Source organism: Artemia sp. Qi Xiang Cuo, chromosome 2, assembly GCF_049724085.1.
Source record: "Artemia sp. Qi Xiang Cuo chromosome 2, ASM4972408v1, whole genome shotgun sequence".
In the NCBI taxonomy this organism is placed as follows: Eukaryota; Metazoa; Arthropoda; class Branchiopoda; order Anostraca; family Artemiidae; genus Artemia; species Artemia sp. Qi Xiang Cuo.
In genome coordinates, this window is record NC_142795.1 from 92,397,831 (window position 1) to 92,421,764 (window position 23,934).

Sequence of the window (23,934 nt, forward strand, 5' to 3'; positions counted from 1 at the left end):
TTTTAAACTTTAAATTTATGTAAATTTTGATTAAGGTTCACAAAACTTGCTAATCTTACCTACATCAAGCTACAGTCGCCAGTGACACTAGCGGTGATATCATTCTCTAATTTATATTCTGCATGGTCGCCACTACACACAACACTCAGCAATCCTAATGAACCATATCCGATAACTTCATATGCTACTAGAGACCCAGCATTACCTGTAGTCTTGGTGAGTAGATTATCTCCTTTCCTAAGGTCGTCCTCTGTTTCATAAACCTAAAACCAAATCATATTAAAAATATTAGAAAATATTTTTTTTTATTTTAGCATTAGTGTTTTCTTCCTTTTTTTCGCTTTTTGCTGAAGCTTTTTTTTTGTTGATCTAAAACCGAAAAAGAGGCTTGTTTGAGGATGTTTTGAACATAGGCATCCCACTTCAATTCAGAAGTAATTGTCTCTAAGTAGTTTAATGCATGTAAAAGAGATTTTGGGAGGAATGGGGCTTGTAAAGGAAGGAGTAATTCTTATAAAACTAACTGTAATAACTGACGATTTATTAGCTTTAACTTTCATATTCGACAAAGAAGCTTCCTGTGTGACATTGTCAAGTAATGTCAAAACTGAGAGTTTAATATTTTGTCGACAAACCTCAGGCACGGACAGATTGTCAACATACTTATATCGATTCGCGTGGTCAGTCATGAGGCTATTAATCGTTATAAAGAAAAAATATAATCCATTAGGAATTTCTGGGGGACACAAAAAAAATCTGTGAATTTTTATATTTTCTCCCAGACAGAAATAGGCCTATTTAATGCAATTGCACAGCATTGGATAGAATAAGTCTTTATAGGTTTAATATGACATAAGAATCAAACAGTTCGTGGTAACGAACTGTGAGTAAGGAGCGACCCGGCTACATAGTAACCGAAACTCTAAAAAACGGAATTTCGATACCAATAGATACATCAAAAGAATAATATTTTTATGTTGACTTCAACTATATAAGTTTCATTAAGTTTAATCTTACCCATCGAAATTTACGTGCCTAAAAAAATTTGACTCGTTTTCAAACAAAGGAGAAAACATCCCCTAAGAGAGATAGGACTTTAATGAAAATCACACCATCAGATTCAGCGCATCAGAGAACCCTACCATAGAACTTTCAAGCTCCTATCTGCGAAAATGTGGAATTTTGTATTTTTTGCCAGAAGAAAGATCACGGATGTGTGTTTATTTGTTGTTTTTTCCCCAGGGGTGATAGTATCGATTCAGTGGTGCTAGAATATTGCGGAGGGGGGCGGTGGGGGGGGGGTTCTAGTTCGAATGGAAATTAAAAGTTCTAGTGCCCTTTTTAAGTGAAAAAATGGAGGGCAACTAGGCCCCCTCCCACGCTCATATTTTCCTCAAAGTCACCAGATCCAAATTTTGAAATAGCCATTTTATTCATCAAGGTCAAAAATACAAAAACTATGGTCTTTGAGGATGACTTAATCCCCCACAGTCCCCGGGGAAAGGTCTGCAAGTTATCAATTTTGCCCTATGTTTACATATAGGCCTAGTATTGACTATTGGAAAATATACAGAAGTTTTCAGGGGGGATTTTTTCTGGTATTTGGGGGGGAGGGGGGAGGGGTTACTTGGGAGGATCTTTCCATCTAGGAAGTTTTCATGGGGGAAGGAACAGTGCTATGAAGGGGGCACCGGATTTCCCAGCATTATTTTAAAAAACGATCAGAAATTAAAAAAAAATTTCAACTGAAAGTAAGGAACATCATCAGAACTTAAAACGAACAGAAATTATTACGTATATTATTGGGTTCGCCCCTAGTCATTACCTTACTCTTTACGCTAAAGTTTTTTTTTGTACATTCATCAGAGTTATTTTTTCTAATTAACGCCCTTTGTGATTAAGGTGTCATTCTTAAAGAATTGGAACACAATTTGAACTTTAGTGTAGAGGTATTGACTAGGGTGCAAACTCCCTAATATACATAATAAAATAGAAGTTCGTTACGTAAGTTAATTCGTAAGTTACGTCAGAACAAAATTTCGAGAAAGCTATTTTGTCAAAAACAAAATAAAATTACTATACAAATTTCGTTTTAATTATTCATGCACGGTGAGCCAAAATCAAAGCTGCATTGATTCAAAAACTTTCAGATATTAAATAAAAAAAAATAGTTTTATTTTTTAGCTGAAAGTAAGGAGCGATAGAAGTAATAGCATAGGCAGCGCCACTCTATAAAAGCTAGAAATATAATTAAAACTTTTAAAGAAAATAATTCGATTCAAAATTAAAAGTTCTAATGCCCCTTTCAAAAGTAAAATGAAATTTGAGGCCAAGTAGCCCTTCTTCCAGGCGCATTCATTTTCTACCGCTACAGTTACTGTAGTGGTAGAAAATGTCTCCAGGGATATTGGGTATATCAATACGACAATACCCCACAATTATCTGATTGACCCTTTTTACTTTAATACCAAATGTTGCTTTAAAACTATACCAAAAGGCACTGCGCGTATGGTTGCCACTTCAGTAATATCTCAAGGACGACTGGGAGTATTAAGTTGAAACTTTCGGAGCTCCTACTATCACTACTTCTGTTCCTACATTTTAAATAAATCAAAAGAGTTTAAGTGTATCCAGGTTGTCAAAAAGTATAGATAGAATGTTTTGGGAATGATATTAAGTTTTATTTTTCAGGTCAACTTGAGGAGGTATAAAATTAAATTAAACAATACTATTTGTGTCCAAATACAAATTATTGAAAAAGTTTCTCAAACATACAAATAGCAAGCGAAACTATGGATTCTTAAAGGAAAAAAACTAAAATATAATTGATAATTGATTTTTTCTAATCAAATTGATAATTGATATTTGGTAATTGATAATTGTTTTTCTAATTAGATATTGATATTTGATTTTCTAATCAGATTGATAATCAATTTGATATCAATTATCAAATTGATAATTTGATAATTTATAAACTAAAATAAAATATTATTGATATAATTGATTTTTTCTTCATGAAAACGACTATGTGAATCAAAACGAACCGAAATTGATTTAAGAAACTGTTCCGAAAAACAATTTTTTCAAAGAAAAGTAACGAGCTCCATTAAGCCAAAAATGAGCAGAAATAAGTCCAAATAACCTTCCAAGCATAAAATGTTTTTCTAATTAGATATTGATATTTGATTTTCTAATCAGATTGATAATCAATTTGACTTGTCTACAGAGATAACCACTGGTCTACAGAGTTGTCAACTGCAGACGTATCAAAAGACTGCAAATCAAGGCCCAAAAGAGGGATTTTTGCTCAAAAAGAGTGCGAGTCAAACATTTTGACTGCCGGCTGCCGCCGCGCGCTTAGCCCCTCTCACTGTTCTGATCACTATTTTATTTAGCAAAATCCCTTGATATGGCTTAAATTTATACTGAAATAGCAGGAATTGCATTTTCAAAAACTAAAGCCAATGTACCATCCTACCACAAATAACCATCAATAACTAAATGAAGCCCAAAAAGAACAGAAATTACCTTAAATGACTGAGTCAAACTCAAGACGAGCAAAAACGAACATGAGTAGGGCTGACACCCCCGATGCCTTTTTAAGACCAGAACATAAATTGCCCTTTACTGAAAAAAAATGACCGGGGATTGTCAGTTTAATATACATATACTGATAGTTCTCTTACTTTTTTATTTGTTAAAGCAAAAAAGTGAAAACATTTAAAATGTGTTTTGTTCTCAGTAGAGTGCAAATTATGTTCTGGTCTTGAGAAGTCATCGGGGGTGTCAGCACTACTCTTGTTCGTTTTTGCTCGTTTTGAGTTTGACTCAGTTATTTAAAGTAATTTCTGTTCTTTTTGGGCTTCATTTAGTTATTGATGGTTATTTTTGGTAGTTTTACCTTTGGAAGATTAATTGAATGTATATCTGCTCATTTTTGGCTTAATGAAGCAAGCTCTTTACTTTGAAAAACTTGTCTTATGGATAAGTTTTGTATTAATTACAAGAAAGGGAAGCATATAATTAACTTCTAAACATTTTTTTGGAGATTCAGAAAAATACACAGACACTAAAGAATGATAATTTAGTTGATTATGACTTTTATTAATGACGCATCATTATACCACAAACAAAATCAACAACTTTTCTGAGCAAAAGGCCCACACTATGACCACACCCCGTAAATCGATTATACAACTATAGAACTATTGAATTAAAATGTTGTATAGTTAGAACCGCTTACTTGCGTAAAAAAAATCTACAGCCCAACCAGCCACGCCCTTAGAGTCATTGCTCGCACGATCCTACCAAGATTTCGGACTTAGAAATGCGGAAGATAGTGAAGAACGTATATAATGAAACCCAAAAGGGATGTTCGGCAGTAAGCAAGAAGCCAACTTTAAGCAAGCAGCTTATTCCAAGTACTGAATTCTAAGCAGAGGGAGATGATTGGAAAGGTAAGACGATCTTTAAGTACAACTATTAAGTCATAAAAAAATTATAACAGAAGAAATTTTTGCCGTAAAAGCAAGTCAACCTATAGAGGCTTGAGTCCATCCTCTCTCGAAATGATAAGGTCTTTTTATTTACGGGTACTTTTTATTCAAATTATAAAAAAATTTTATTCGGCCTCAGGTTTTCTTTTTATTAATACCCCCTGCCTCCCTCCTCCCAAAATTCTGACTCAAAAGATTATATATAAGAAAGAAAAAGGTCAAAGTCCCATATAAAATAACAACATCTTATCCGTAGATCTAGAATCTTAAAATACAGACTCGTACTCAGTAACAACAGGTGAATAGGGGCAGGGGGAGGGCTGGAGATTTTTAGAAAAGTACCGCAATTTCTTTATGATTAATTTCAAAGAATGGTCAGTAAAGTCGAAATTCCCAGAAGGGTAGACTCGAATGTTCGCGTCTGGTATGCGTTACCTTAGATAGTTGTATACACAAAACTATTGAGTGAATAAAGGTTAGATAAATTAGCAAAGATCCAGTCATATCCTCTTTTGTTTGAACAAACGTAAAATTGTTATGACAGGTCGTTATGACGCATTGTTATGTGTTGTTATGACCGGTTGCTTGAACTCGCAACCACGGACAGAGAGTGTTACTGCAATTACAGCTATCTGTTTTGCCCTGTTCCTGTTCTTTAGAAAAAAAAATGTCTCAAACCATAAAATGATCCAATAAGCAAATCAAAACAATAGACTTTCACTAAATGTGCATAAGATTTTAACGAAAAATGAGACACCCTTTGGGAACTAAAAGAATCGCTTGGATACCAAATTGACAAAGGTAATTCGGACATAAAAAGAAAACTACTAAGATATTCGTCAAAGGCATTCAGAATCCGTAACAAAAATTACAAAGGTAGCTTGGATACAAAATTTCAGGCATAAGCAGTGATCGAAAAAAGATTATTTACCGGGTTTGATTTTAATACTCGATTAATCTGTCTTAGTCGTTTGCTCAAGATTATATACGAAAAAGCTATTGTAAAGACTTGTAGCACAGGTGTATAGAGAATTATTTCCGGGGGGGAGGGTTGGCAAAATAGTGGATCAAAAGCAAATTGTATGCTTCTGAGCGGTATTGCAGCTTCTGAGCTCGTTCAGAACAAATCTGAGTCAAGTTTTAAAATATAGAAATCCAAAATCCAAATAAAATAAGCAAATATTTTAAAATATTTCAAAAAAGACAAAAATCAAGGTATTAATGAAAAACTAAAGCTAAATGAATTCTCACCAACTTTTATGTTAACATATTTTTTAAAACTGATTTACATTTTCGGTTGCTTTAGTTTTTTTCTGTGATTCCATTAAGCAAAACGACATTTTCACTAAAGACAGAATTTTAGGGGGTGGATGCCCCACCCCCATTATTTTCCGTGACTTTGTTTCGTTTTAAGCTCAACTTTATAATGCGTAACCTCTCTAACACATTGCTTCGTTTAGCCCCATCAGATTACTTCGAATGTTGCATTGTTACAATTGTTATGAAAGCCTTTTTAGCTACCGATATTATAGAGCATTTCAAAAGAAGTGCATTTCAGAAGAACGACATTTTCACTAAAGAGAGAATTTTAGGGGGCGGATGCCCCACCCCCATTATTTTCTGTGACTTTGTTTCGTTTTAAGCTCAACTTTATAATGCGTAACCTCTCTAACACATTGCTTCGTTTAACCCCATCAGATTACTTCGAATGTTGCATTGTTACAATTGTTATGAAAGCCTTTTTTAGCTACCGATATCATAGTGCATTTCAAAAGAAGTGAAATTAACACTAAAACTGCATAAAAATTAGAATGTCCAATATAGACTGATTGGTTTGGAATAATATTGTTGTAAAATCTTTTTCGGGGAACTTGGCTAATTTGCTCACCTGGTCAGATGCAGAATTAATCTTCGAGGCCCTACCAACAAACTCGGTTTCTCTTGTTGGTGTTCCCCCACTGTAATCAGTGTAACTTTCGATATTCTGGAGGAGGGAAAAGTGCTCCTAAAAGCACCCTCTGACAACTTTCTGGTCAGCTCGTTAGCTTAACAGACAAACTAATTTAAAACTGAGTTACGTGTTGAGCTAAGTCCTGACTTGATAACTACTCAACTCAGAGGTATTAGACACCATATTTTGCAAACAAAATAACAACTCTAGAATTATTTGGTAATGTTCTAGCCTATATTTCCCATAATGATTGAGAAAAAAAGAGAAACTCAAACATACATTGAATTAAAAAATCAAATTTAATTATAATGTGACAATAAATTAAATGAATACTGCAACATATAACTTCAGCGTCGTCAAATTTGTTGTCAAGCCTAAGACGTCAAATTTATGAGCTGTTCAACAATTACTAGGGCAAGGGGAAGGGAAGGAATTGAAAATTGACCGTTTTCGAAATAAAATTGTTAAATTGGGCTTACAGTTTTAGAATGCCCAAAGTGTTTCTTTGTTTTTTTTTAGTACTACGAACAGCGAACGGTTGTAGACTATAATTTGAACTTCCTACAGTAATTTGCTAACCACCGAAAAGGAGTAACAAAGGGTATAAACGTATAGGGTATGGACAAACGGTATAGAAAAAGCGCAACATATAAGGATAGAAAATCTTCTGCACTGGTCAAATAAAACATCCTTGCCGTTTCGATCTACATTCGTCTAAAACATCAGATGCATACAATTTAATATTACTAGGTGACAAAATCCCTCCTTGCCTCATCCCATGACAAAGATGTACAAAGGTCGGCCCTAATATGTAACTGATTGTTGAAAAGGAATATTTTGACAAAATTACGGTCCTGCATATTAATGCGATTGGTTAATATGCCTAATTCTTTCACTTAGTTGCATTTTTCAGCACAGTCTCAGGCTGCATCCGGTTTCTCTTTACTTATATCGCTTTGTCTCGTGTAGTAATGATATTTTTCTCGTTTCTTCTTTTACGATTGTTGTATTTATTATTAGGCTAAGATAGTTGGCCTAGAACAGAGCAATGCTCTCTGTCCTCTTACAACTGCTCTATAAGACCCTTTAGGAGACAAATAAATGCCTATCAGGTGCTTCGATTCATGGGAACTCAGGGTTTTGAGAAGGGTTTTTAGCGCGGGCTCCGGGGTTCCCTTTTATTTTTGACAGAATTAGGTAACTAGAATATGCACATTGTCATTGCAAAATAATTAGTTCGATCATCGTCAGTAAATTACTTGTAAAATAGTGATTCGTTAAAAAAGGAATCTTGCATCAAATTACCGAAAGTAGTAGGGTGATGACTGCAAAAATTTGGTTAGTGGCCCATCCATATAATGGGCTATTATATTTTTATCGTATCAGACTTCTAATTTTTATAGTAACTCTTCCCAGCTTTCCTCCCTTTCTTCCTGAAAATTACACCCAGGAAGCCGAGTGTTATCTATAGTCCATTCTTGTTCTTTGCTCTTTTTTTGTCTCTGCGGCCGGCAATCATTTTCCTTTTTTTTTATTCAAGTTGGCTCTCTGTTTATTCAGAGTTCAGCAGGTGTTTATTACCTGAGGAGTCATTGCCTTTCTGAGATCACGTATAGTGCACTAAGCATGGCGAAACTGTGCCAAACGTTGTGGACACTGTGCTGAGCCCTTCAAAAGTGCGCCAGACGTAGCGTATCTGTGAAAAACATCTATCGATTCGAGATGTACACCATGGGGCTAAAAGTGCGCTACCCCTTGGTATTACATCAAAGAAGATAGGCTCTATAGTATAGCTACGGTTTAGCTTGTTTTAAATAAGTTGAGAGACAGTCGACATCCCGTTAACATTTTGCTATTTAGCGCTTAATTTGTGCTTTCCACTTGTGTGTCAGCTTTGAATAGCATGTCGAAAGCAATTTTTTTTGCAGTATTTTCAAATATAGTACTTTAATATTGTTATTACTAAATTAATCACTTCTCAGATATTAAACAGTTAATTATTTGATTTTAATTCTCCTTAACATTCTGTAACACAAAAAAACATCGAATTTCTTAGCATATGTCACCAAGTCCTTTTGTATTTTGAATTTACTGCCTGAGTTTAGGATTTCTGTGAAGACAAGGAAAACAATGGACCTTTTATTTGTCGTAAGAAGACAAAAAATACTCACAAAACATTTTACCAATCGAATACCCACCATTTAGACAGAGAATTAAATAAAATGAGAAGTTCCTTACCGTTTTGACAGAGATGCTAATTCAGACGCGGCTGATAATTATGCATCAGAAAAAAACGTCCGAAGTAAATCCGCTGGGGCATTCGTTATGCCAAAGAAGTTGACAAAGTTGCTTTGAAATCGCCCAAGAAAACTTTACAATTATCCTTCGGACAAATAAGACAAGTAAAAATTTAAGAGAGGGACGATCTCCCCTCCAAAACAATTTGAAGATATGTAATGCTCTTCATTTAATATGTTACAACTGATAACAAATATTTTCAAAAAATTGTAATAAAAACGACGGTATGGTAAGAAGGATCTCAATATCTTTCATAGTTAAGAAACTTTAATTCGACCGACTTTTTGATTGGCGAGCATGCATACCACTTTCCTGTGAATGCAACTTAATAGAAAAGTTCTTCTATTTACCAGATCCTCGGGTCAAAATGACAAATACCCTATGTCTACAAATTAGTAGGTTTTTAGTATTTCTTACGTACTTAAAAATGTTTACTGAAGCTTTAAATAAAGCTAGAAGTAAAAATTAGCTCATATATTTCTTTAACTATTTCAGGTTATTTCACTGGCAACTGTGCTGACCTTAGTCAAATCAACCCCAGTATTACTCAGTACTCCACATCTTTCTTACAATAGTTTACACCATCCTCATTATTATTCACATCCATACGCAGTGAGAAGCCCGGTGGTCATTCCACACGTAACAGCAAGTCAATATCATGCCCAAGATGAACTAGGACAAACAAGCTATGGTTATGCTCACCCGGGTCAATCCAAAGCTGAATTTAGAGATGCCTTTGGTAATGTAGTTGGAAGTTATTCTTACATCGATGCAAATAACAAGGAAGTAATCGTCAATTATATATCTGATGCTAATGGGTTTCACGTGGTTTCAAATAATTTACCTGTTGCAGAAATGGCAAAAGAGCAAGAACAGATTCAAGAAACCCCAGAAGTTATAGAAGCCAAGCGTCAGCATTTTGCTGCCATTGCAGAAGCAAAAGCACGTGTTGCTGAAGCAAATTCAAGGGGTAAACGCTCGATCCCAGCTATCTTGCCATACCATCCGTTCGCCTACAATACCCTTCCTCTTACTTTTTCATACCCATTAGCTATTCCATCAATAACTTCTACGAAGTATCATTCGCAAGATGAACTTGGGCAAGCAAGCTACGGATACGCTTATGCTGGACATTCACATGCTGCCACACGTGACGTTCACGGTAATGTAATTGGTAGCTATGCTTATATCAACCCAGAAGGCAAAGAAGTTCGAGTCAGCTACACAGCCGGTCATGGCGGGTTTCAAGTAATTTCTAACGCCTTACCCGAAGGAAACAATCATGATGATCTTCCTGCAGTTGTTGAAGACACAGCAGAAGTTATTGCAGCAAGAAAGGCTCATCTCAAAGCTTTTAAAGAAGCTAAAGATAGGATAAGGCATAAAGAATGATTCTAAAATCATTGCGTATTTATTAACTAACTTATTTTTATGAGACACACAACTTTTTTCCAAAATAAATAGTTTTAACAAAAAACTAGGACCTGTATCTCCAAACTTTTATTTTATTCTAGGGATAGAATAATCAGGAAGGAGTTTAAGACAGACGAAAAAGAATTCCATAAACTGATTCTGAACATATGATCATATAAACAGTTTCTATTGCTAAAGTGTACTTCACAAAAAAAAAAAAAAAATTCTATTGCACAACTATAGTGCATAAGTTTATAAAATATATTCTTAATTCCAGATCTAGATGGATCAAATAAGCTATCTAAAAAAAGTAAGGACCTTGTGGTTAGCCTTGAATAATATCAAACAACTCGTGGTAACGAACTACCAGCAAGGAGTGACTCATCCCAATTGTAACCGAAATTGTGACCGAAAACAGATTTTTTTTGTGACAACATTTGCATCAAAAGAATTTGCTTTTTATGCTGCTTAAATAAAAAGAACTTTTGGTATTTGTTAAGAATCCAGAAACACGCGAGAAGTAAAGTTTCGTAATGCTAATGAAATAAAACAAAATCGGATGAAAATATAATAGTTTAGAAACAAGTTTGGGCTATATATTTGCACATTAGGGGGGGGGGAAGTAAACCATAGCATATATTAAATACGTAACCTAACCTAATCTAGGTACCTTTTTTGCCCCCAAAACCCCAAAAAACTAAAGTTTAAACATAGTTCCCGGAGTGAGCAATATCTCACATGCAGCGGAAACCTGTTTATTCATTAGGATTTCATTAGATTCTAGATGTGGTTCATCGCGCATTCTCTGGATTCTTAACAAGTACCGAACTTTTACCACAAAACAAGTTTTCCAAAGAAAAGTAAAGAGCTCCCTTAAGCCAAAAATGAGCAGAAATAAAATCAAATAATATTCCATGCGTAAAACTGCTACAAATTACTATCAACACATAAATGAAACTCAAAACGAACAGAAATTACATTAAACAGCCGATTCAAACTAAAAACTAGCAAAAATTACCATGAATAGGACTGATAGCCCCCATGCCTTCTCAAGACCAGAACATAATTGGTGCTTTACTGCAGAAAAAAACACAACAAATGACCGTGGATTGTCAGTTTAATTCACATACACTGGCATTTATTCCTTAATGTTTTAATAGCTTTTAATTTATAAAAATAAAAAAAGTGAAAATATTTAAAACGTATATTGTTTTCAAACAGTTCGTGGTAATGAACTGTAAGTAAGGAGCGACCCGGCTCAATGGTAACCGAAACTCTAAACCTATAAAAAGTTACGCGCCTGAGAAAATTTGGCTGATTTTCGAAAAAAGGGGGAAAGACCCCTTGAAAGTTATAGAACCTCAATGAAAATCACACCATCATATTCAGCGTATCAGAGAACCCTACTGTAGAGTTTTCAAGCTCCTATCTACAAAAATGTGGAATTTTCTTTTTTTTGCCAGAAGAAAGATCACGGATGCGTGTTTATTTGTTTGTTTTTTTTTCCCAGGGGTGATCGTATCGACCCAGTGGTCCTAGAATATAGTGGGGGGGCTAAATGGTACGGAAATTAAAAGTTCTAGTGCCCTTTTTAAGTGGCCAAAAAAATGGAGGGCAATTAAGCCCCCTCCCACGCTCATTTTTTTCCCAAAGTCAGCCGATCAAAATTTTGAGATAAACATTTTGTTCAGCATGATCGAAAATATTATAACTATGTCTTTTAGGATGACTTAATCCCCCGAAGTTCCCGGGAGGAGGGCTGAAAGTTATGAACTTTACCCAATGTTAACATATAGTATTGGTTATTGGGAAGTATACAGTACAGACGTTTTCAGGGGAGATTTTTCTTGGTAGTGGATTTTCCTAGTATTGGTTATTGGGACCCGGCTCAATTGTAACCGAAACTCTAGAAAACGGTATTTTGATACAAATAGATACATCAAAAGAATCGCATTTTAATGTTGATTTCCAATATATAAGTTTCATCAAGTTTAATCCTACCCATCAAAAGTTACGCGCCTGAGAAAATTTGGCTGATTTTCGAAAAAAGGGAGAAAGATCCCCTAAAAGATATAGAACCTTAATGAAAATCACACCATCATATTCCACGTATCAGAAAACCCTACTGTTTCAAGCTCCTATCTACAAAAATGTGGAATTTTGCATTTTTTTGCCAGAGGAAAGATCACGGGTGCGTGTTTATTTGTTTTTTTCCCCAGGGGTGATCGTATCGACACAGTGATCCTAGAATATTGTGGGAGGGCTCATTAGAATGAAAATTAAAAGTTCTAGTGCCCTTTTTAAGTGACCAAAAAAATGGAGGGCAACTAGGCCCCCTCCCACGGTCATTTTTTCCCAAAGTCACCTGATCAAAATTTTGAGATAGCCATTTTGTTCAGCATGAACAAAAATATTATAAGTATGTCTTTTAGGAAGACTTAATCCCCCGAAGTTCCCGGGAGGAGGGATGAAAGTTATGAACTTCACCCAATGTTAACATATAGTATTGGGTATTGGGAAGTATACAGTACAGACGTTTTCAAGGGAGATTTTTCTTGGTAGTGGGGGGGGGGGGTGGGGGGTTATGTGGGAGGATCTTTCCATGAAGAAACTTTCATGGGGGAAGGGAAATTGTTATGAAGGGGACGCAGGACTTCCCAGCATTATTTAAAAAAAAGGATCAGAAATTAAATATAAAAAAAACAAGTTTTCAACTGCAACAGCAGCAACATCAAAACTTTAAACGAACAGAAAATATTACATATATGATTGGGTTCACCCCCTAGTCAATATTTCACTCTTTAATCCAGAGATTTTGTAGTACTTTTATAAGAGCTATTTATTCTAATTAACAGCATTTGTGATTAAGTGGTCATTTTTAAAGAATTGGAACAAAATTCGAACTTTCGCTTAAAGAGCAAGGTATTGACTAGGGGACGAACCCCCTAATATACGTATTCAAAATCTATGAAAATAGAAGTTCGTTACGTAAGTTAATTCGTAAGTTACGTATATTTATTACTAATAAAAACGTTCGTAAATAAAATGAAACAAATTTCGAGAAAGCCATTTAACCAAATAAAAGTAAATTAATATGAAAATTTCGTTTTAATTATTCATGTACGGTGAGCCAAAATCAAAACCTGCATTCATTCAAAATGTTAAGAAATTAAATGAAAAAAACTAGTTTTTTTAACTGCAAGTAAGGAGCGACATTAAAACTTAAAAACGAACAGAAAATATTCCGTATTTGAAAGGAGCTGTCCACTCCTCAACGCCTTGCTCTTTACGCTAAAGTTTGACTTTCTCACAGCTCTATTTTTTTTAAACAATAAAAAACTTTAGCGTGAAGAGCGAGGCTTTGAGGAGGGGACAGCTCCTTTCATGTACGGAATAATTTCTGTTCGTTTTAAGTTTTAATGTCGCTCCTTACTTTCAGTTAAAAAAACTTTTTTTTTTTAATTCAGTAAAGCTCAACTGGTATATGTGGAAAATATAGGGTTAAAATTGTTTTCAGTATTAGTGCGTCGACGGCCTTCAAAAATAGATATATATACTTTAGTACTGAATCCTTCAACTATTAGTCTGTTTTCAACTTCAAGAGTTTATTTAACAAGGCGTAACCATGTCTTTCCAGGTTTACTGTAAGATACAAAATTAGGTAATTTTTCAATTGTTTTACGTAGGAGTCGAAACTAGTTGTGAATCAAAGCGTATTTCAATCATAAAATAGTCACTAAGAGCCAGAATTAAGGAATAGGTCAAGCTTTAAGCCCCCAGAGTTTGATCTCATGTTTCAGCGGTGGTTCGTCTGATTCTACGATTCCACTTATACTAGATAGTAAATGTATCATAGCTTCAAAATACACGAAAAACGACCGAGATTCACAATCCTTATGTACAATTATCAATTTTTGAATCGAACAGCTGAACCACAAATTTTGTAGTTTTGTTCAATTTGACAGCGTTGCCGAATTGTCCTTTGGACTGATGTAAACCACGCTATGGTAAAAAAAAAAGTGATTAATGTTAACGTTTAAGGCTCTTGACTATTTTGAACAATTAATTGTAAGAATTCTGAAAAATTAGTTTTTCAAAGAATAGTAAAGAGCCATATTAAACTTAATGCCAGCAGAAAGAAATTCCTACAATAATTGAAACTCAAAACGACTAGAAATTACTATTAAAGAATAAATGAAGCCCGAAAATAAATAAACAAATCTTAAAATAAAGTAAAACTCAAATTGAATATTCAAATCAAACTTAAAAACAAAAATTACTGTAAAGGAGCTGGGCTACTGCCCCCTTCCCCAACTGTAGAAGTCTAAGACATATTGCGTCATTTTCGTTTTCTTTAAAACTATATGTGTCTTGAATAGTCCTTGAAAAAAAAAATTAATAAAATTAAACAGAATATTTGATATATAATGATAATATTTGCTCAAAGCTGAGCAGTTGAAGATTCCAATAATTTCGTTTCCCATAAAGCACAAATGACGCAGTAGGCTTTTGACTTTCAAACAGCTCGTGGTAACGAACTGTAAGTAAGGAGCGACCCGGCTCAATGGTAACCGAAACTATAGAAAACGGTATTTTGATACAAATAGATACACCAAAAGAATCAGATTGTAATGCTGATTTCAAATTTATAAGTTTCATGAAGTTTAGTCCTACCCATCAACAGTTACGCGCCTGAGAAAATCTGGCTGATTTTCGAAAAAAGGGGGAAAGACCCCCTAAAAGCTAAAGAACTTTAATGAAAATCACACCATCATATTCCGCGTATCAGAGAATTCTACTGTAGAGGTTTCAAGCTCCTATCTACAAAAATGTGGAATTTTGGATTTTTTGCCAGAAGAAAGATCACGGGTGCGTGTTTATTTGTTTTTGTTTTTTTTTTTTTCCCAGGGGTGATCGTATCGACCCAGTGGTCCTAGAATATCGTGGGACGGCTCATTGGAATGGAAATCATAAGTTCTAGTGCCCTTTTTAAGTGACCAAAAAAAATGGAGGGCAACTAGGCCTCCCACGCTCATTTTTTTTCCAAAGTCACCCGATCAAAATTTTGAGATAGCCATTTTGTTCAGCATGTTCGAAAATATTATAAGTATGTCTTTTAGGATGACTTAATCCCCCAAAGTTCCCGGGGGGAGGACTGAAAGTTATGAACTTTACCAAACGTTAACACATGGCATTAGTTATTGGGAAGTATAAAGGCGTTTTCAGGGGAGATTTTTCCTGGTAGTGGGGGGTGGGTTGGTCAGGGTTATGTGGGAGAATCTTTCTATGAAGGAAGTTTTCATGGGGGAAGAGAAATTGCTATAAAGGGGACGCCGGACTTCCCAGCACTATTTAAAAAAAGATCAGAAATTAAATATAAAAAAACAAGTTTTTCGACTGCAACAGCAGCAACATCAAAACTTTAAACGAACAGAAAATATTACATATATGATTGGGTTCACCCCCTAGTCAATACCTCGCTCTTTAAGCCAAAGATTTTTTAGTTCTTTCATAAGAGCTATTAATTCTAATGAACGGTCTTTGTGATTAAGTGGTCATTTTTAAAGAATTGGAACAAAATTTGAACTTTCGCTGAAAGAGCAAGGTATTAACTAGGGGGCGAACCCCCTAATATAAGTATTTAAAATATATGAATATAGAAGTTCGTTACGTAAGTTAATTCGTAAGTTACGTATATTTATTACTAATAAAAACGTTCGTAAATAAAATTAAATAAGTTTCGAGAAAGCCATTTAACCAAATAAAAGTAAATTAATATTTAAATTTTTTTTTAATTATTCATGTACGGTGAGCCAAGATCAAAACCTGCATTTTTTCAAAAACTTTCAAAAATTAAATAAAAAAACAAGTTTGTTTAACTGAAAATAAGGAGCGACATTAAAACTTAAAACGAACAGAAATTATTCCGTATATGAAAGGAGCGGTCCCCTCATCAATGCCTTGCTCTTCACACAAAAGTTTGACTTTCTCACAACTCTATTTTTTTTTAAACAATAAAATACTTTAGCGTAAAGAGGAAGGCGTTGAGGAGGGGACAGCCTCTTTCATATAAGGAATAATTTCTGTTCGTTTTAAGTTTTAATGTCGCTCCTTACTTTCAGTTAAAAAACTTGTTTTTTTTTATTTAATTATAGTTAGGGACGGTGGCAGTAGCCAAACCCTTCTTTGTAGTGATTTGGATTGTTTTAAGTGTTATTTGAATATGGAATTTAAGTATTACTCGTTTTAAGATTTATTTATTCATTTAAGGGCAGATTCTATGGAATGGTCCTGAAGTTGTTATTCACAGTTCGCCAACTTGATTGAATTAAAATCAAGTTGGTGAGCTGTGAATAAAAATTTGAGAGCCATTCCATGGCTAACTGCATAAAAAAAAAAAACAGCTAGTCTCTTAGAGAGGCAAATCTGGCATAAGCCTTTTTCAGAATTGTATAAAAATGATTTCATTTTACTTTTGATGGATAGTCTATCTATCCATAGATGGTAGATAGGAATAGAATAAGGGTAATTCAAATAGTCTATGAGCTCTCTTAGCAGTTTATAGGCAATTGGAGACCCCAAATAAAAGGTTTTCAAAGATAGTGACTGATTAAGTCCACTGGAATTGGAAGACAATTGGGCAACTGAGATTGTTCTTGTTATATGAGCTTTGCCTATTGGGAAAGCACACCGGAATTGCAATGGGGATTATCAAGATTTTGGGTTGACCTTCTTTTTTTTTTAATATGCCTCCCAACATGCCTTTAAAGTTTCAACTTAACACGCTTTGCCGTTTCTTAAATATTGCTGTTGTGTTCTTTCGAAAATCCTTAGGCATATAGTGTGCTTTGCTTTTGTGTAACATCCCCCTCGATATGTCCTAAAAGTTTTACCTTAATACTCTTAGCCTTATTGGAGACACAGGATAAAGCATGCCCTCTTTTCCAATAAAAATCCTTATATTTTAACAATGGGCAAATTGCATAGCTTATAGCCCTTGCTCAGTGACTGGGGGAGATGTGTCAGTCCTGGAGGCATAGTTGTTTGACCTCTAGACTGTATTGAACAAAGTGGCTATCTCAAAATTTTGATCTAATACATTTGAGGAGAAAGACAGCAGTGGGGGTGGGGTGCCCTTTTGTCACTTTTGACTCTTACCAAGGGTACCAAGGTTTTTGACTTCCAATCAAAGTTTATATGATAACTTCTTTCGTAAGAACCTTACAGGTTAATAATGGACAGCTTTCATAGCTTAAATTCCTTGCCCCAGGCTGTGGAGGGGGGGGGGGGTGTCAACCCTGGAAACATAGTTATTTAACCCTTTGGACCATTTTGAACAAACTATCTGAGCTAAGATTTTAATCGGATGCGTTTGGGGAAAAGAGGGCGTTAGGGGGGGGGTCTAGTTACCCTCCAATAACTTTCGACTCCTGAAAAGAGCACTAGATTTTCCGATTTCCAATTTTGGAGATCCAAAATCAAGCAATGTCCTCTTTTCTCAATAAGATAAACTTGTATATTAACAATGGTAAACTCTCATGAGCAACAACCCTTGTCTAGAGATCTTTGTGGGATTTGTCAGCCCCTGTGGTACAATTATTTAAATTTTGAACTATTTTGAACAAAATGAAAATTGTAAAATTTTATCGAATGCATTTGGGGAAAACAGGGCTTGAGGGGGAGGGGGAGGTTGGTTACTCTCCAATCACTTTTGATCAATTTTGGCACTAGAAGTTTCGATTTCCAACCGAATGAGCCCCTAAGGATAATTTCAGCAATTTTCTTCAAGTTTCTTAAAGTGATCTAAAAATAGTAATAAAATCAGACGTATTTTAAGCGTATGCATCTAAAATGTCGATAGTGCACAAGTAACTCAATATATACTTTTTAGGTATAGGATACCGGTTGAGGCATGAAGGTGCCTTATTTCCCAAGACTGATACCTAAGTTTCTCAAAGCAACCTAGAAATAGTAATGATATCAGGTTTATATAAAGTATATGCGTCTGAAATGCCCATGGTCCACAATTACTTGAGATAAACTTAGATATAGGATTCCGTTTGAGGCATGAAGGTACCCTTTTTCTTAAGACTGAAACCCAAGTTTCTTAAAACAATCTAACAATAATAATAAAATCAGATACATTTGAAGCGCATGCTTCCGAAACGGCCATGGTCCGCAAGCTACTCGAGATATTATATTTAGGTATAGACTGCTGGTTAAGGCATGAAGGTACCTTGTTTCTCGAGACTCAAACCTAAGTTTCATAAAGCAACCTAACAATAGTAATGAAAACAGATTTATTTTAGGCGTATGCGTTAGAAATATACTCCTGAAGATTATGAATATGATTTTTTTTTTAAGAGGAAGTATAAAGTGATTTTTGGATAACCATAATTAAACCACTGTACAAGAAAGGTGATAAGAATGAGTGTGATAATTATAGAGGCATTAGCCTGGTTTCTGAAGGTGGCAAATTACTTAGTAGGGTGATATTTCTTAGACTTAAGAATGCCATAACCAAAGTTTTACGAGAAGAACAGTCTGGCTTTAGAAAGGTTAGAGGATATGTCGGTCTTGGTAATTGTCACTCTTGGGTTATTAAGAAGTTCATGAGTTATCAAATATCTTTAATCCTCAGTTTTTAGATTATAAGCAAGCGTTCGATTTAGCTGAAAGAAGAACTTTAGCGAAGGTTTTATCCTTGTTTGGTATGATACATAAATAAATTAAAGTGATTAGTGCTATATGCGAGAATAACACTGCTGCGGTTAAGGTAGGAAGTGAGGCTAGAGGCTGATTTTGTACTAAATCAGAAGGAGGGTTGTTTTCTATCCCTATTTATATAGATCACTTTAATGGGTATTGTCTTAAGGCAGACAGGAAAGGCAATTGGAGAACATAAGAATCAAATGGGGAAGGAACATTATCTTGGACTTAGGTTATGCTGATGATTGAAGCCTCCTACATGAAAGCTTAAGCAGATGAGAGCTTTGCCTATTGGGAAAACACACCGGAATTGCAATGGGGATGATCAAGATTTTTGGGTTGACCTTCTTTTTTTTAATATGCCTCCCAACATGCCTTTAAAGTTTCAACTCAACACCCTTTGCCGTTTCTTAAATATTGCTGTTGTGTCCTTTCGAAAATCCTTAGGCATATAGTGTGCTTTGCTTTTGTGTAACATCCCCCTCGATATGTCCTAAAAATCTTACCTTAATATTGTTAGCCTTTTTGGAGACTCAGGATCAAGCATGCCCTCTTTTCCAATAAAAATCCTTATATCATAGGCAGCGTGCTAGTGCTGCCTAAGTAAAGAACGATGTGGGCACAATGTGTTGTTTTTTGGTTCTTTATACCCGGGCACTTCGTATCGAAAGAGTTGTCGTAGAAACTTCAAAACAGGCTTATTCGATTGGAAATTCAAAGGGCTAGTACCCTTTTTAATAGTCGAAAGTGATTGGAGGGCAACTAGCCCCCCCAGGCCAATCATTCCCCCAAATACATCCAATCAAAATTTTCAGATAGCCATTTTGTTCAGCATAGTTGATTTCCAGTTAGAAAATATGTTTTTGAGGACGACAATCCCCCACAACCCTCAGGGCAAGGGTTTTAAGTTATGCCCTGGGGGCATATAAGGTTTTTATAGAAGGCGTTGTCGTAGAAACTTCAAAACAGGCTTATTCGATTGGAAATCCAAAGGGCTAGTGCCCTTTTTAATAGTCGAAAATGATTGGAGGGCAACTAGCCCCCCCCCCCCCCCAGGCCAATCATTCCCCCAAATACATCCAGTCAAAATTTTGAGATAGCCATTTTGCTCAGCGTAGTTGATTTCCAAATAGAAATTTTTTTTTTTGAGGAAGCCACTCCCCCAAAGCCCTCAGGGCAAGGGTTTTAAGTTATGACCTGGGGGCATATAAGGTTTTTATAGAAGGTTTTGTAGTAGGAACTTCAAAACAGGCTCATTCGATTGGAAATTCAAAGGGCTAGTACCCTTTTTAATAGTTGAAAGTGATTTGAGGGCATGTAGCCCCCCCCCCACGCCCATCATTCCCCCAAATACATCCAATCAAAATTTTGAGACAGCCATTTTGTTCAGCGGAGTTGATTTCCAAATAGAAAATATGTTTTTGAGGAGGACACTCCCCCACAACCCTCAGGGCAAGGGTTTTAAGTTAGGCCCTGGGGTCATATAAGGTTTTCTATAGAAGGCGTTGTCGTAAAAACTTCAAAACAGGCTCATTCGATTGGAAATTCAAAGGGTTAGTACCCTTTTTAATAGGCGAAAGTGATTGGAGGGCAACTAGCCCCCCCCCACGCCCTTCATTCCCCAAACACATCCAATCAAAATTTTGAGATGGCCATTTTGTTAAGCGTAGTTGATTTCCAGATAGAAAATATGTTTTTGAGGAGGAAACTCCCCCACAACACTCAGGGTAAGGGTTTTAAGTTATGCCCTGGGGGCATATAAGGCTTTTATAGAAGGCGTTGTCGTAGAAACTTCAGAACAGGTTCATTCGATTAGAAATTCAAAGAGCTAGTGCCCTTCTTCATAGTCGAAAGTGATTGGAGGGCAACTAGCCCCCCCCACGCCCATCATTCCCCCAAACACAAACATAAGGTTTTTATAAGAAGGCGTTGTCGTAGAAACTTCAAAACAGGCTCATTTGATTTGAAATCAAAAGGGCTTGCTCCCTTCCTAATAGTCGAAGGCGATTTGAGGGCAACAATCCCCTCCCGCACGTTCATCATTCTCCCCAACACATCCAAATAAAATTTTAAGATAGCCATTTTGTTCAACATAGTTTATTTCCAGATAGAAAATATGTTTTTGAAGAGGACACTCCCCAACAACCCTTAGGGTAAAAGTATTAAGTTATGTCCTGGGGTATATAAAGTTTTTATAGAAGACGTTGTCATAGAAACTTCAAAAGGTGTTCACTTGATTGCAAATTTAAAGGGCTAGTGCCCTTTTTAATAGTCGAAAGAGATTGGAGGGCAACAAGCCCCCCCCCCCCCCTACATCCATCATTCACCCAAACACATCCAATCGAAACTTTGAGATAGCCATTTTCTTTAGCGTAGGCTAGTTGATTTCCTGATAGAAAATATGTTTTTGAGGAGGACACTCCCCAACAACCCTCAGGGCAAGGGTATTAAGTTATGTCCTGGGGTATATAAAGTTTTTATAGAAGGCGTTGTCATAGAAACTTCAAAATTTGCTCATTTGATTGGAAATTTAAAGGGCTAGTGTCCTTTTTAATAGTCAAAAGAGATTGGAGGGCAACAAGCCCCCCCCCCCCCCTACGTCCATCATTCACCCAAACACATCCAATCAAAACTTTGAGATAGCCATTTTGTTTAGCGTAGGCTAGTTTATTTCCTGATAGAAAATATGTTTTTGAGAAGGACACTCCCCCACAACCCTCAGGGTAAGGGTCTTAAGTTATGCCCTGGTGACATATAAGATTTTTATAGAAGGTGTTGTCGTAGAAACTTCAAAAAGGACTCATTCAATTGGAAATTCAAAGGACTAGTGCCCTTTTTAATTGTCAAAAGTGATTGGAGGGCAACTAGCCTCTCCCCACGCCCATCATTCCCCCAAACACATCCAATCAAAATTTTGAGATAGCCATTTTGTTCAGCTTAGTTGATTTCCAGATAGAAAATATCTTTTTGAGGAGGACACTCCCCCACAACCCTCAGGGCAAGGGTTTTAAGTTATGCCCAAGGAATATAATGTTTTTATAGAAGGCGTTGTTGTAGAAACTTCAAAAACAGCTCATTCGATTGGAAATTCAAAGGGCTAGTGCCCTTTTTAATTGTCGAAAGTGATTGGAGGGCAACTAGCCGACCCCAACGCTCATCATTTCCCCAAACACAATGAAAGGGGCTGTCCCCTCCTCAACGCCTCGCTCTTTACGCTAAAGTTTGACTTTCTCACAACTCTATTTTTTGTAAACAATGAAAAACTTTAGCGTAAAGAGCGAGGCTTTGAGGAGGGGACAGCCCCTTTCATATACGTAAAAATAATTTCTGTTCGTTTTAAGTTTTAACGTCGTTCCTTACTTTCAGTTAAAAAAACTTGTTTTTTTATATTTAATACAATTAAGATTAACTAAAATAACAGCTACCATTCCCGAACTTTTTTTCTTACCAGGCTACAGCCATGGCTGCAATTATGATATCTGCTATAATTGTGACTTAACCTATGAGCCTACTTAACTTTCTCCACTGTCCTTACATTAAAATAGCGACGAAGACCACACTGCCTTTCCATAACAAGCAACAAAATCACGAAGAACAATAGGGAAATCTTTTCCCAAGACAGTGGAGATAATTTGAATAAATATTTCGGCCTTATGTCCAAGGGCCGTCCTCAGCAAGACACAAATATATAAAAGAAAAAAAAAACTCACAACAACATGCGACCAATAAAACCAAAAATTAAAAAATTTTCAAAGCAGTCCTAGCATCCTTACTTCAGCGAAGTTCAACCAGGACTGATAAAAAAATTTTTAAAAGATTTTAAAATTGTTTTTAAAAGATAAAAGATTTTTTTATCAGTCCTGGTTGAACTTCGCTGAAGTAATGATGCTAGGGCTGCTTTGAAAACATTTTAATTTTTGGTTTTATTGGTCGCATGTTGTTGTGAGTCTTTTTTCCTTTATATATTTTTGTCTTGCTGAGGAAGGCCCTTGGACATAGGGCCGATATTCATTCAAATTATCTCCACTGTTTTGCAAAAAGATGTCCCTATTGTTCTTCGTGCTTTTGTTGTTTGTCCTTACATTCCTCCTTTTTTTTATATGATCTATCATTCAGATAATTCTTTTACATTCCCCTTCTGCTCTCTATTAAGCATAGAGCCTTTTCACTAATATTTCTAGCTGAGTTCCCAATTTTGTTCCCTAATACACCATCAGAAACCTCACAAATTGTTTTCCTAAAATTATTCCATTCATCATCTACATTGTCAATTTTTAAACTCTCCACTTTAGCATTCAACTGTTCCTAGAAAGTTTCTCTCGAATTCTAATCCTGGAGTCTACCAACATCCTAACTTCCCGGGAGGTAGTTACTCTTCCGAAATTTCAGCTTTAAATTAACCCTAGCAACTACTAGATAGTGATTTTTACGTTTAACATCGATAATAGCACTCCTATACACTCTAGTATCTCGTATTGGTCCTGGCAGTCTTCGGTTTACAATGAAACAATAAATAAGGTTAGCTGTCATACCATCATGCGAATACCACTTTAAGTCATGGGCCATTTTAAGACCGACCAAACACTGTATTGGTTATATATACATTGTTATTTCTACAAAATTGCAGAAGTCTGTAGCCATTACTATTTTCCTTTCTTACACCAAATTTACCTAGATTAGAATACCATTTATCCCTATTTCTACTGACCTGGGTGTTATAATCTCCCAATAAAAACACAATATTTTTACCTGGAACAGGTCTATTTGCTCCTGCAACTATAAATAAAATTCATCTGAGTCACTAGTATGTCCATCAGTCCGTTCTATCGGGGTATTTACCACTATAACTGATACCCTGAACTTTTTAGCCATAAAATGAGCGATTAGTAATCTATTATTAATGCCTTCACAGCCTAAACAAGACTTTGCAGGTTCCTTATTCATCAGGAACCCTATTCCCTGTATAGGCATCATATCGTTCCTGCCTGAGTAAATAAATTCTATATCATCTAATCTTATGCTTCCTACCCCTGGGATATGAGTTTCTGAAACTCCTAATAAGTCCAA

General features: G+C 35.7%; 1 protein-coding gene across 1 annotated transcript; it reads left to right on the forward strand.

Moving 5' to 3' along the window:
* Positions 1–4,324: 4,324 nt before the first annotated feature.
* On the forward strand, positions 4,325–10,233 carry LOC148955808 (uncharacterized). Its single transcript, XM_089104350.1, has 2 exons — positions 4,325–4,457; positions 9,241–10,233. Exons 1-2 carry the CDS (start codon positions 4,446–4,448, stop codon positions 10,135–10,137), a joined length of 909 nt encoding a protein of 302 aa, XP_088960476.1. The 5' UTR covers positions 4,325–4,445; the 3' UTR covers positions 10,138–10,233.
* The last annotated feature ends 13,701 nt before the right edge of the window (positions 10,234–23,934 follow it).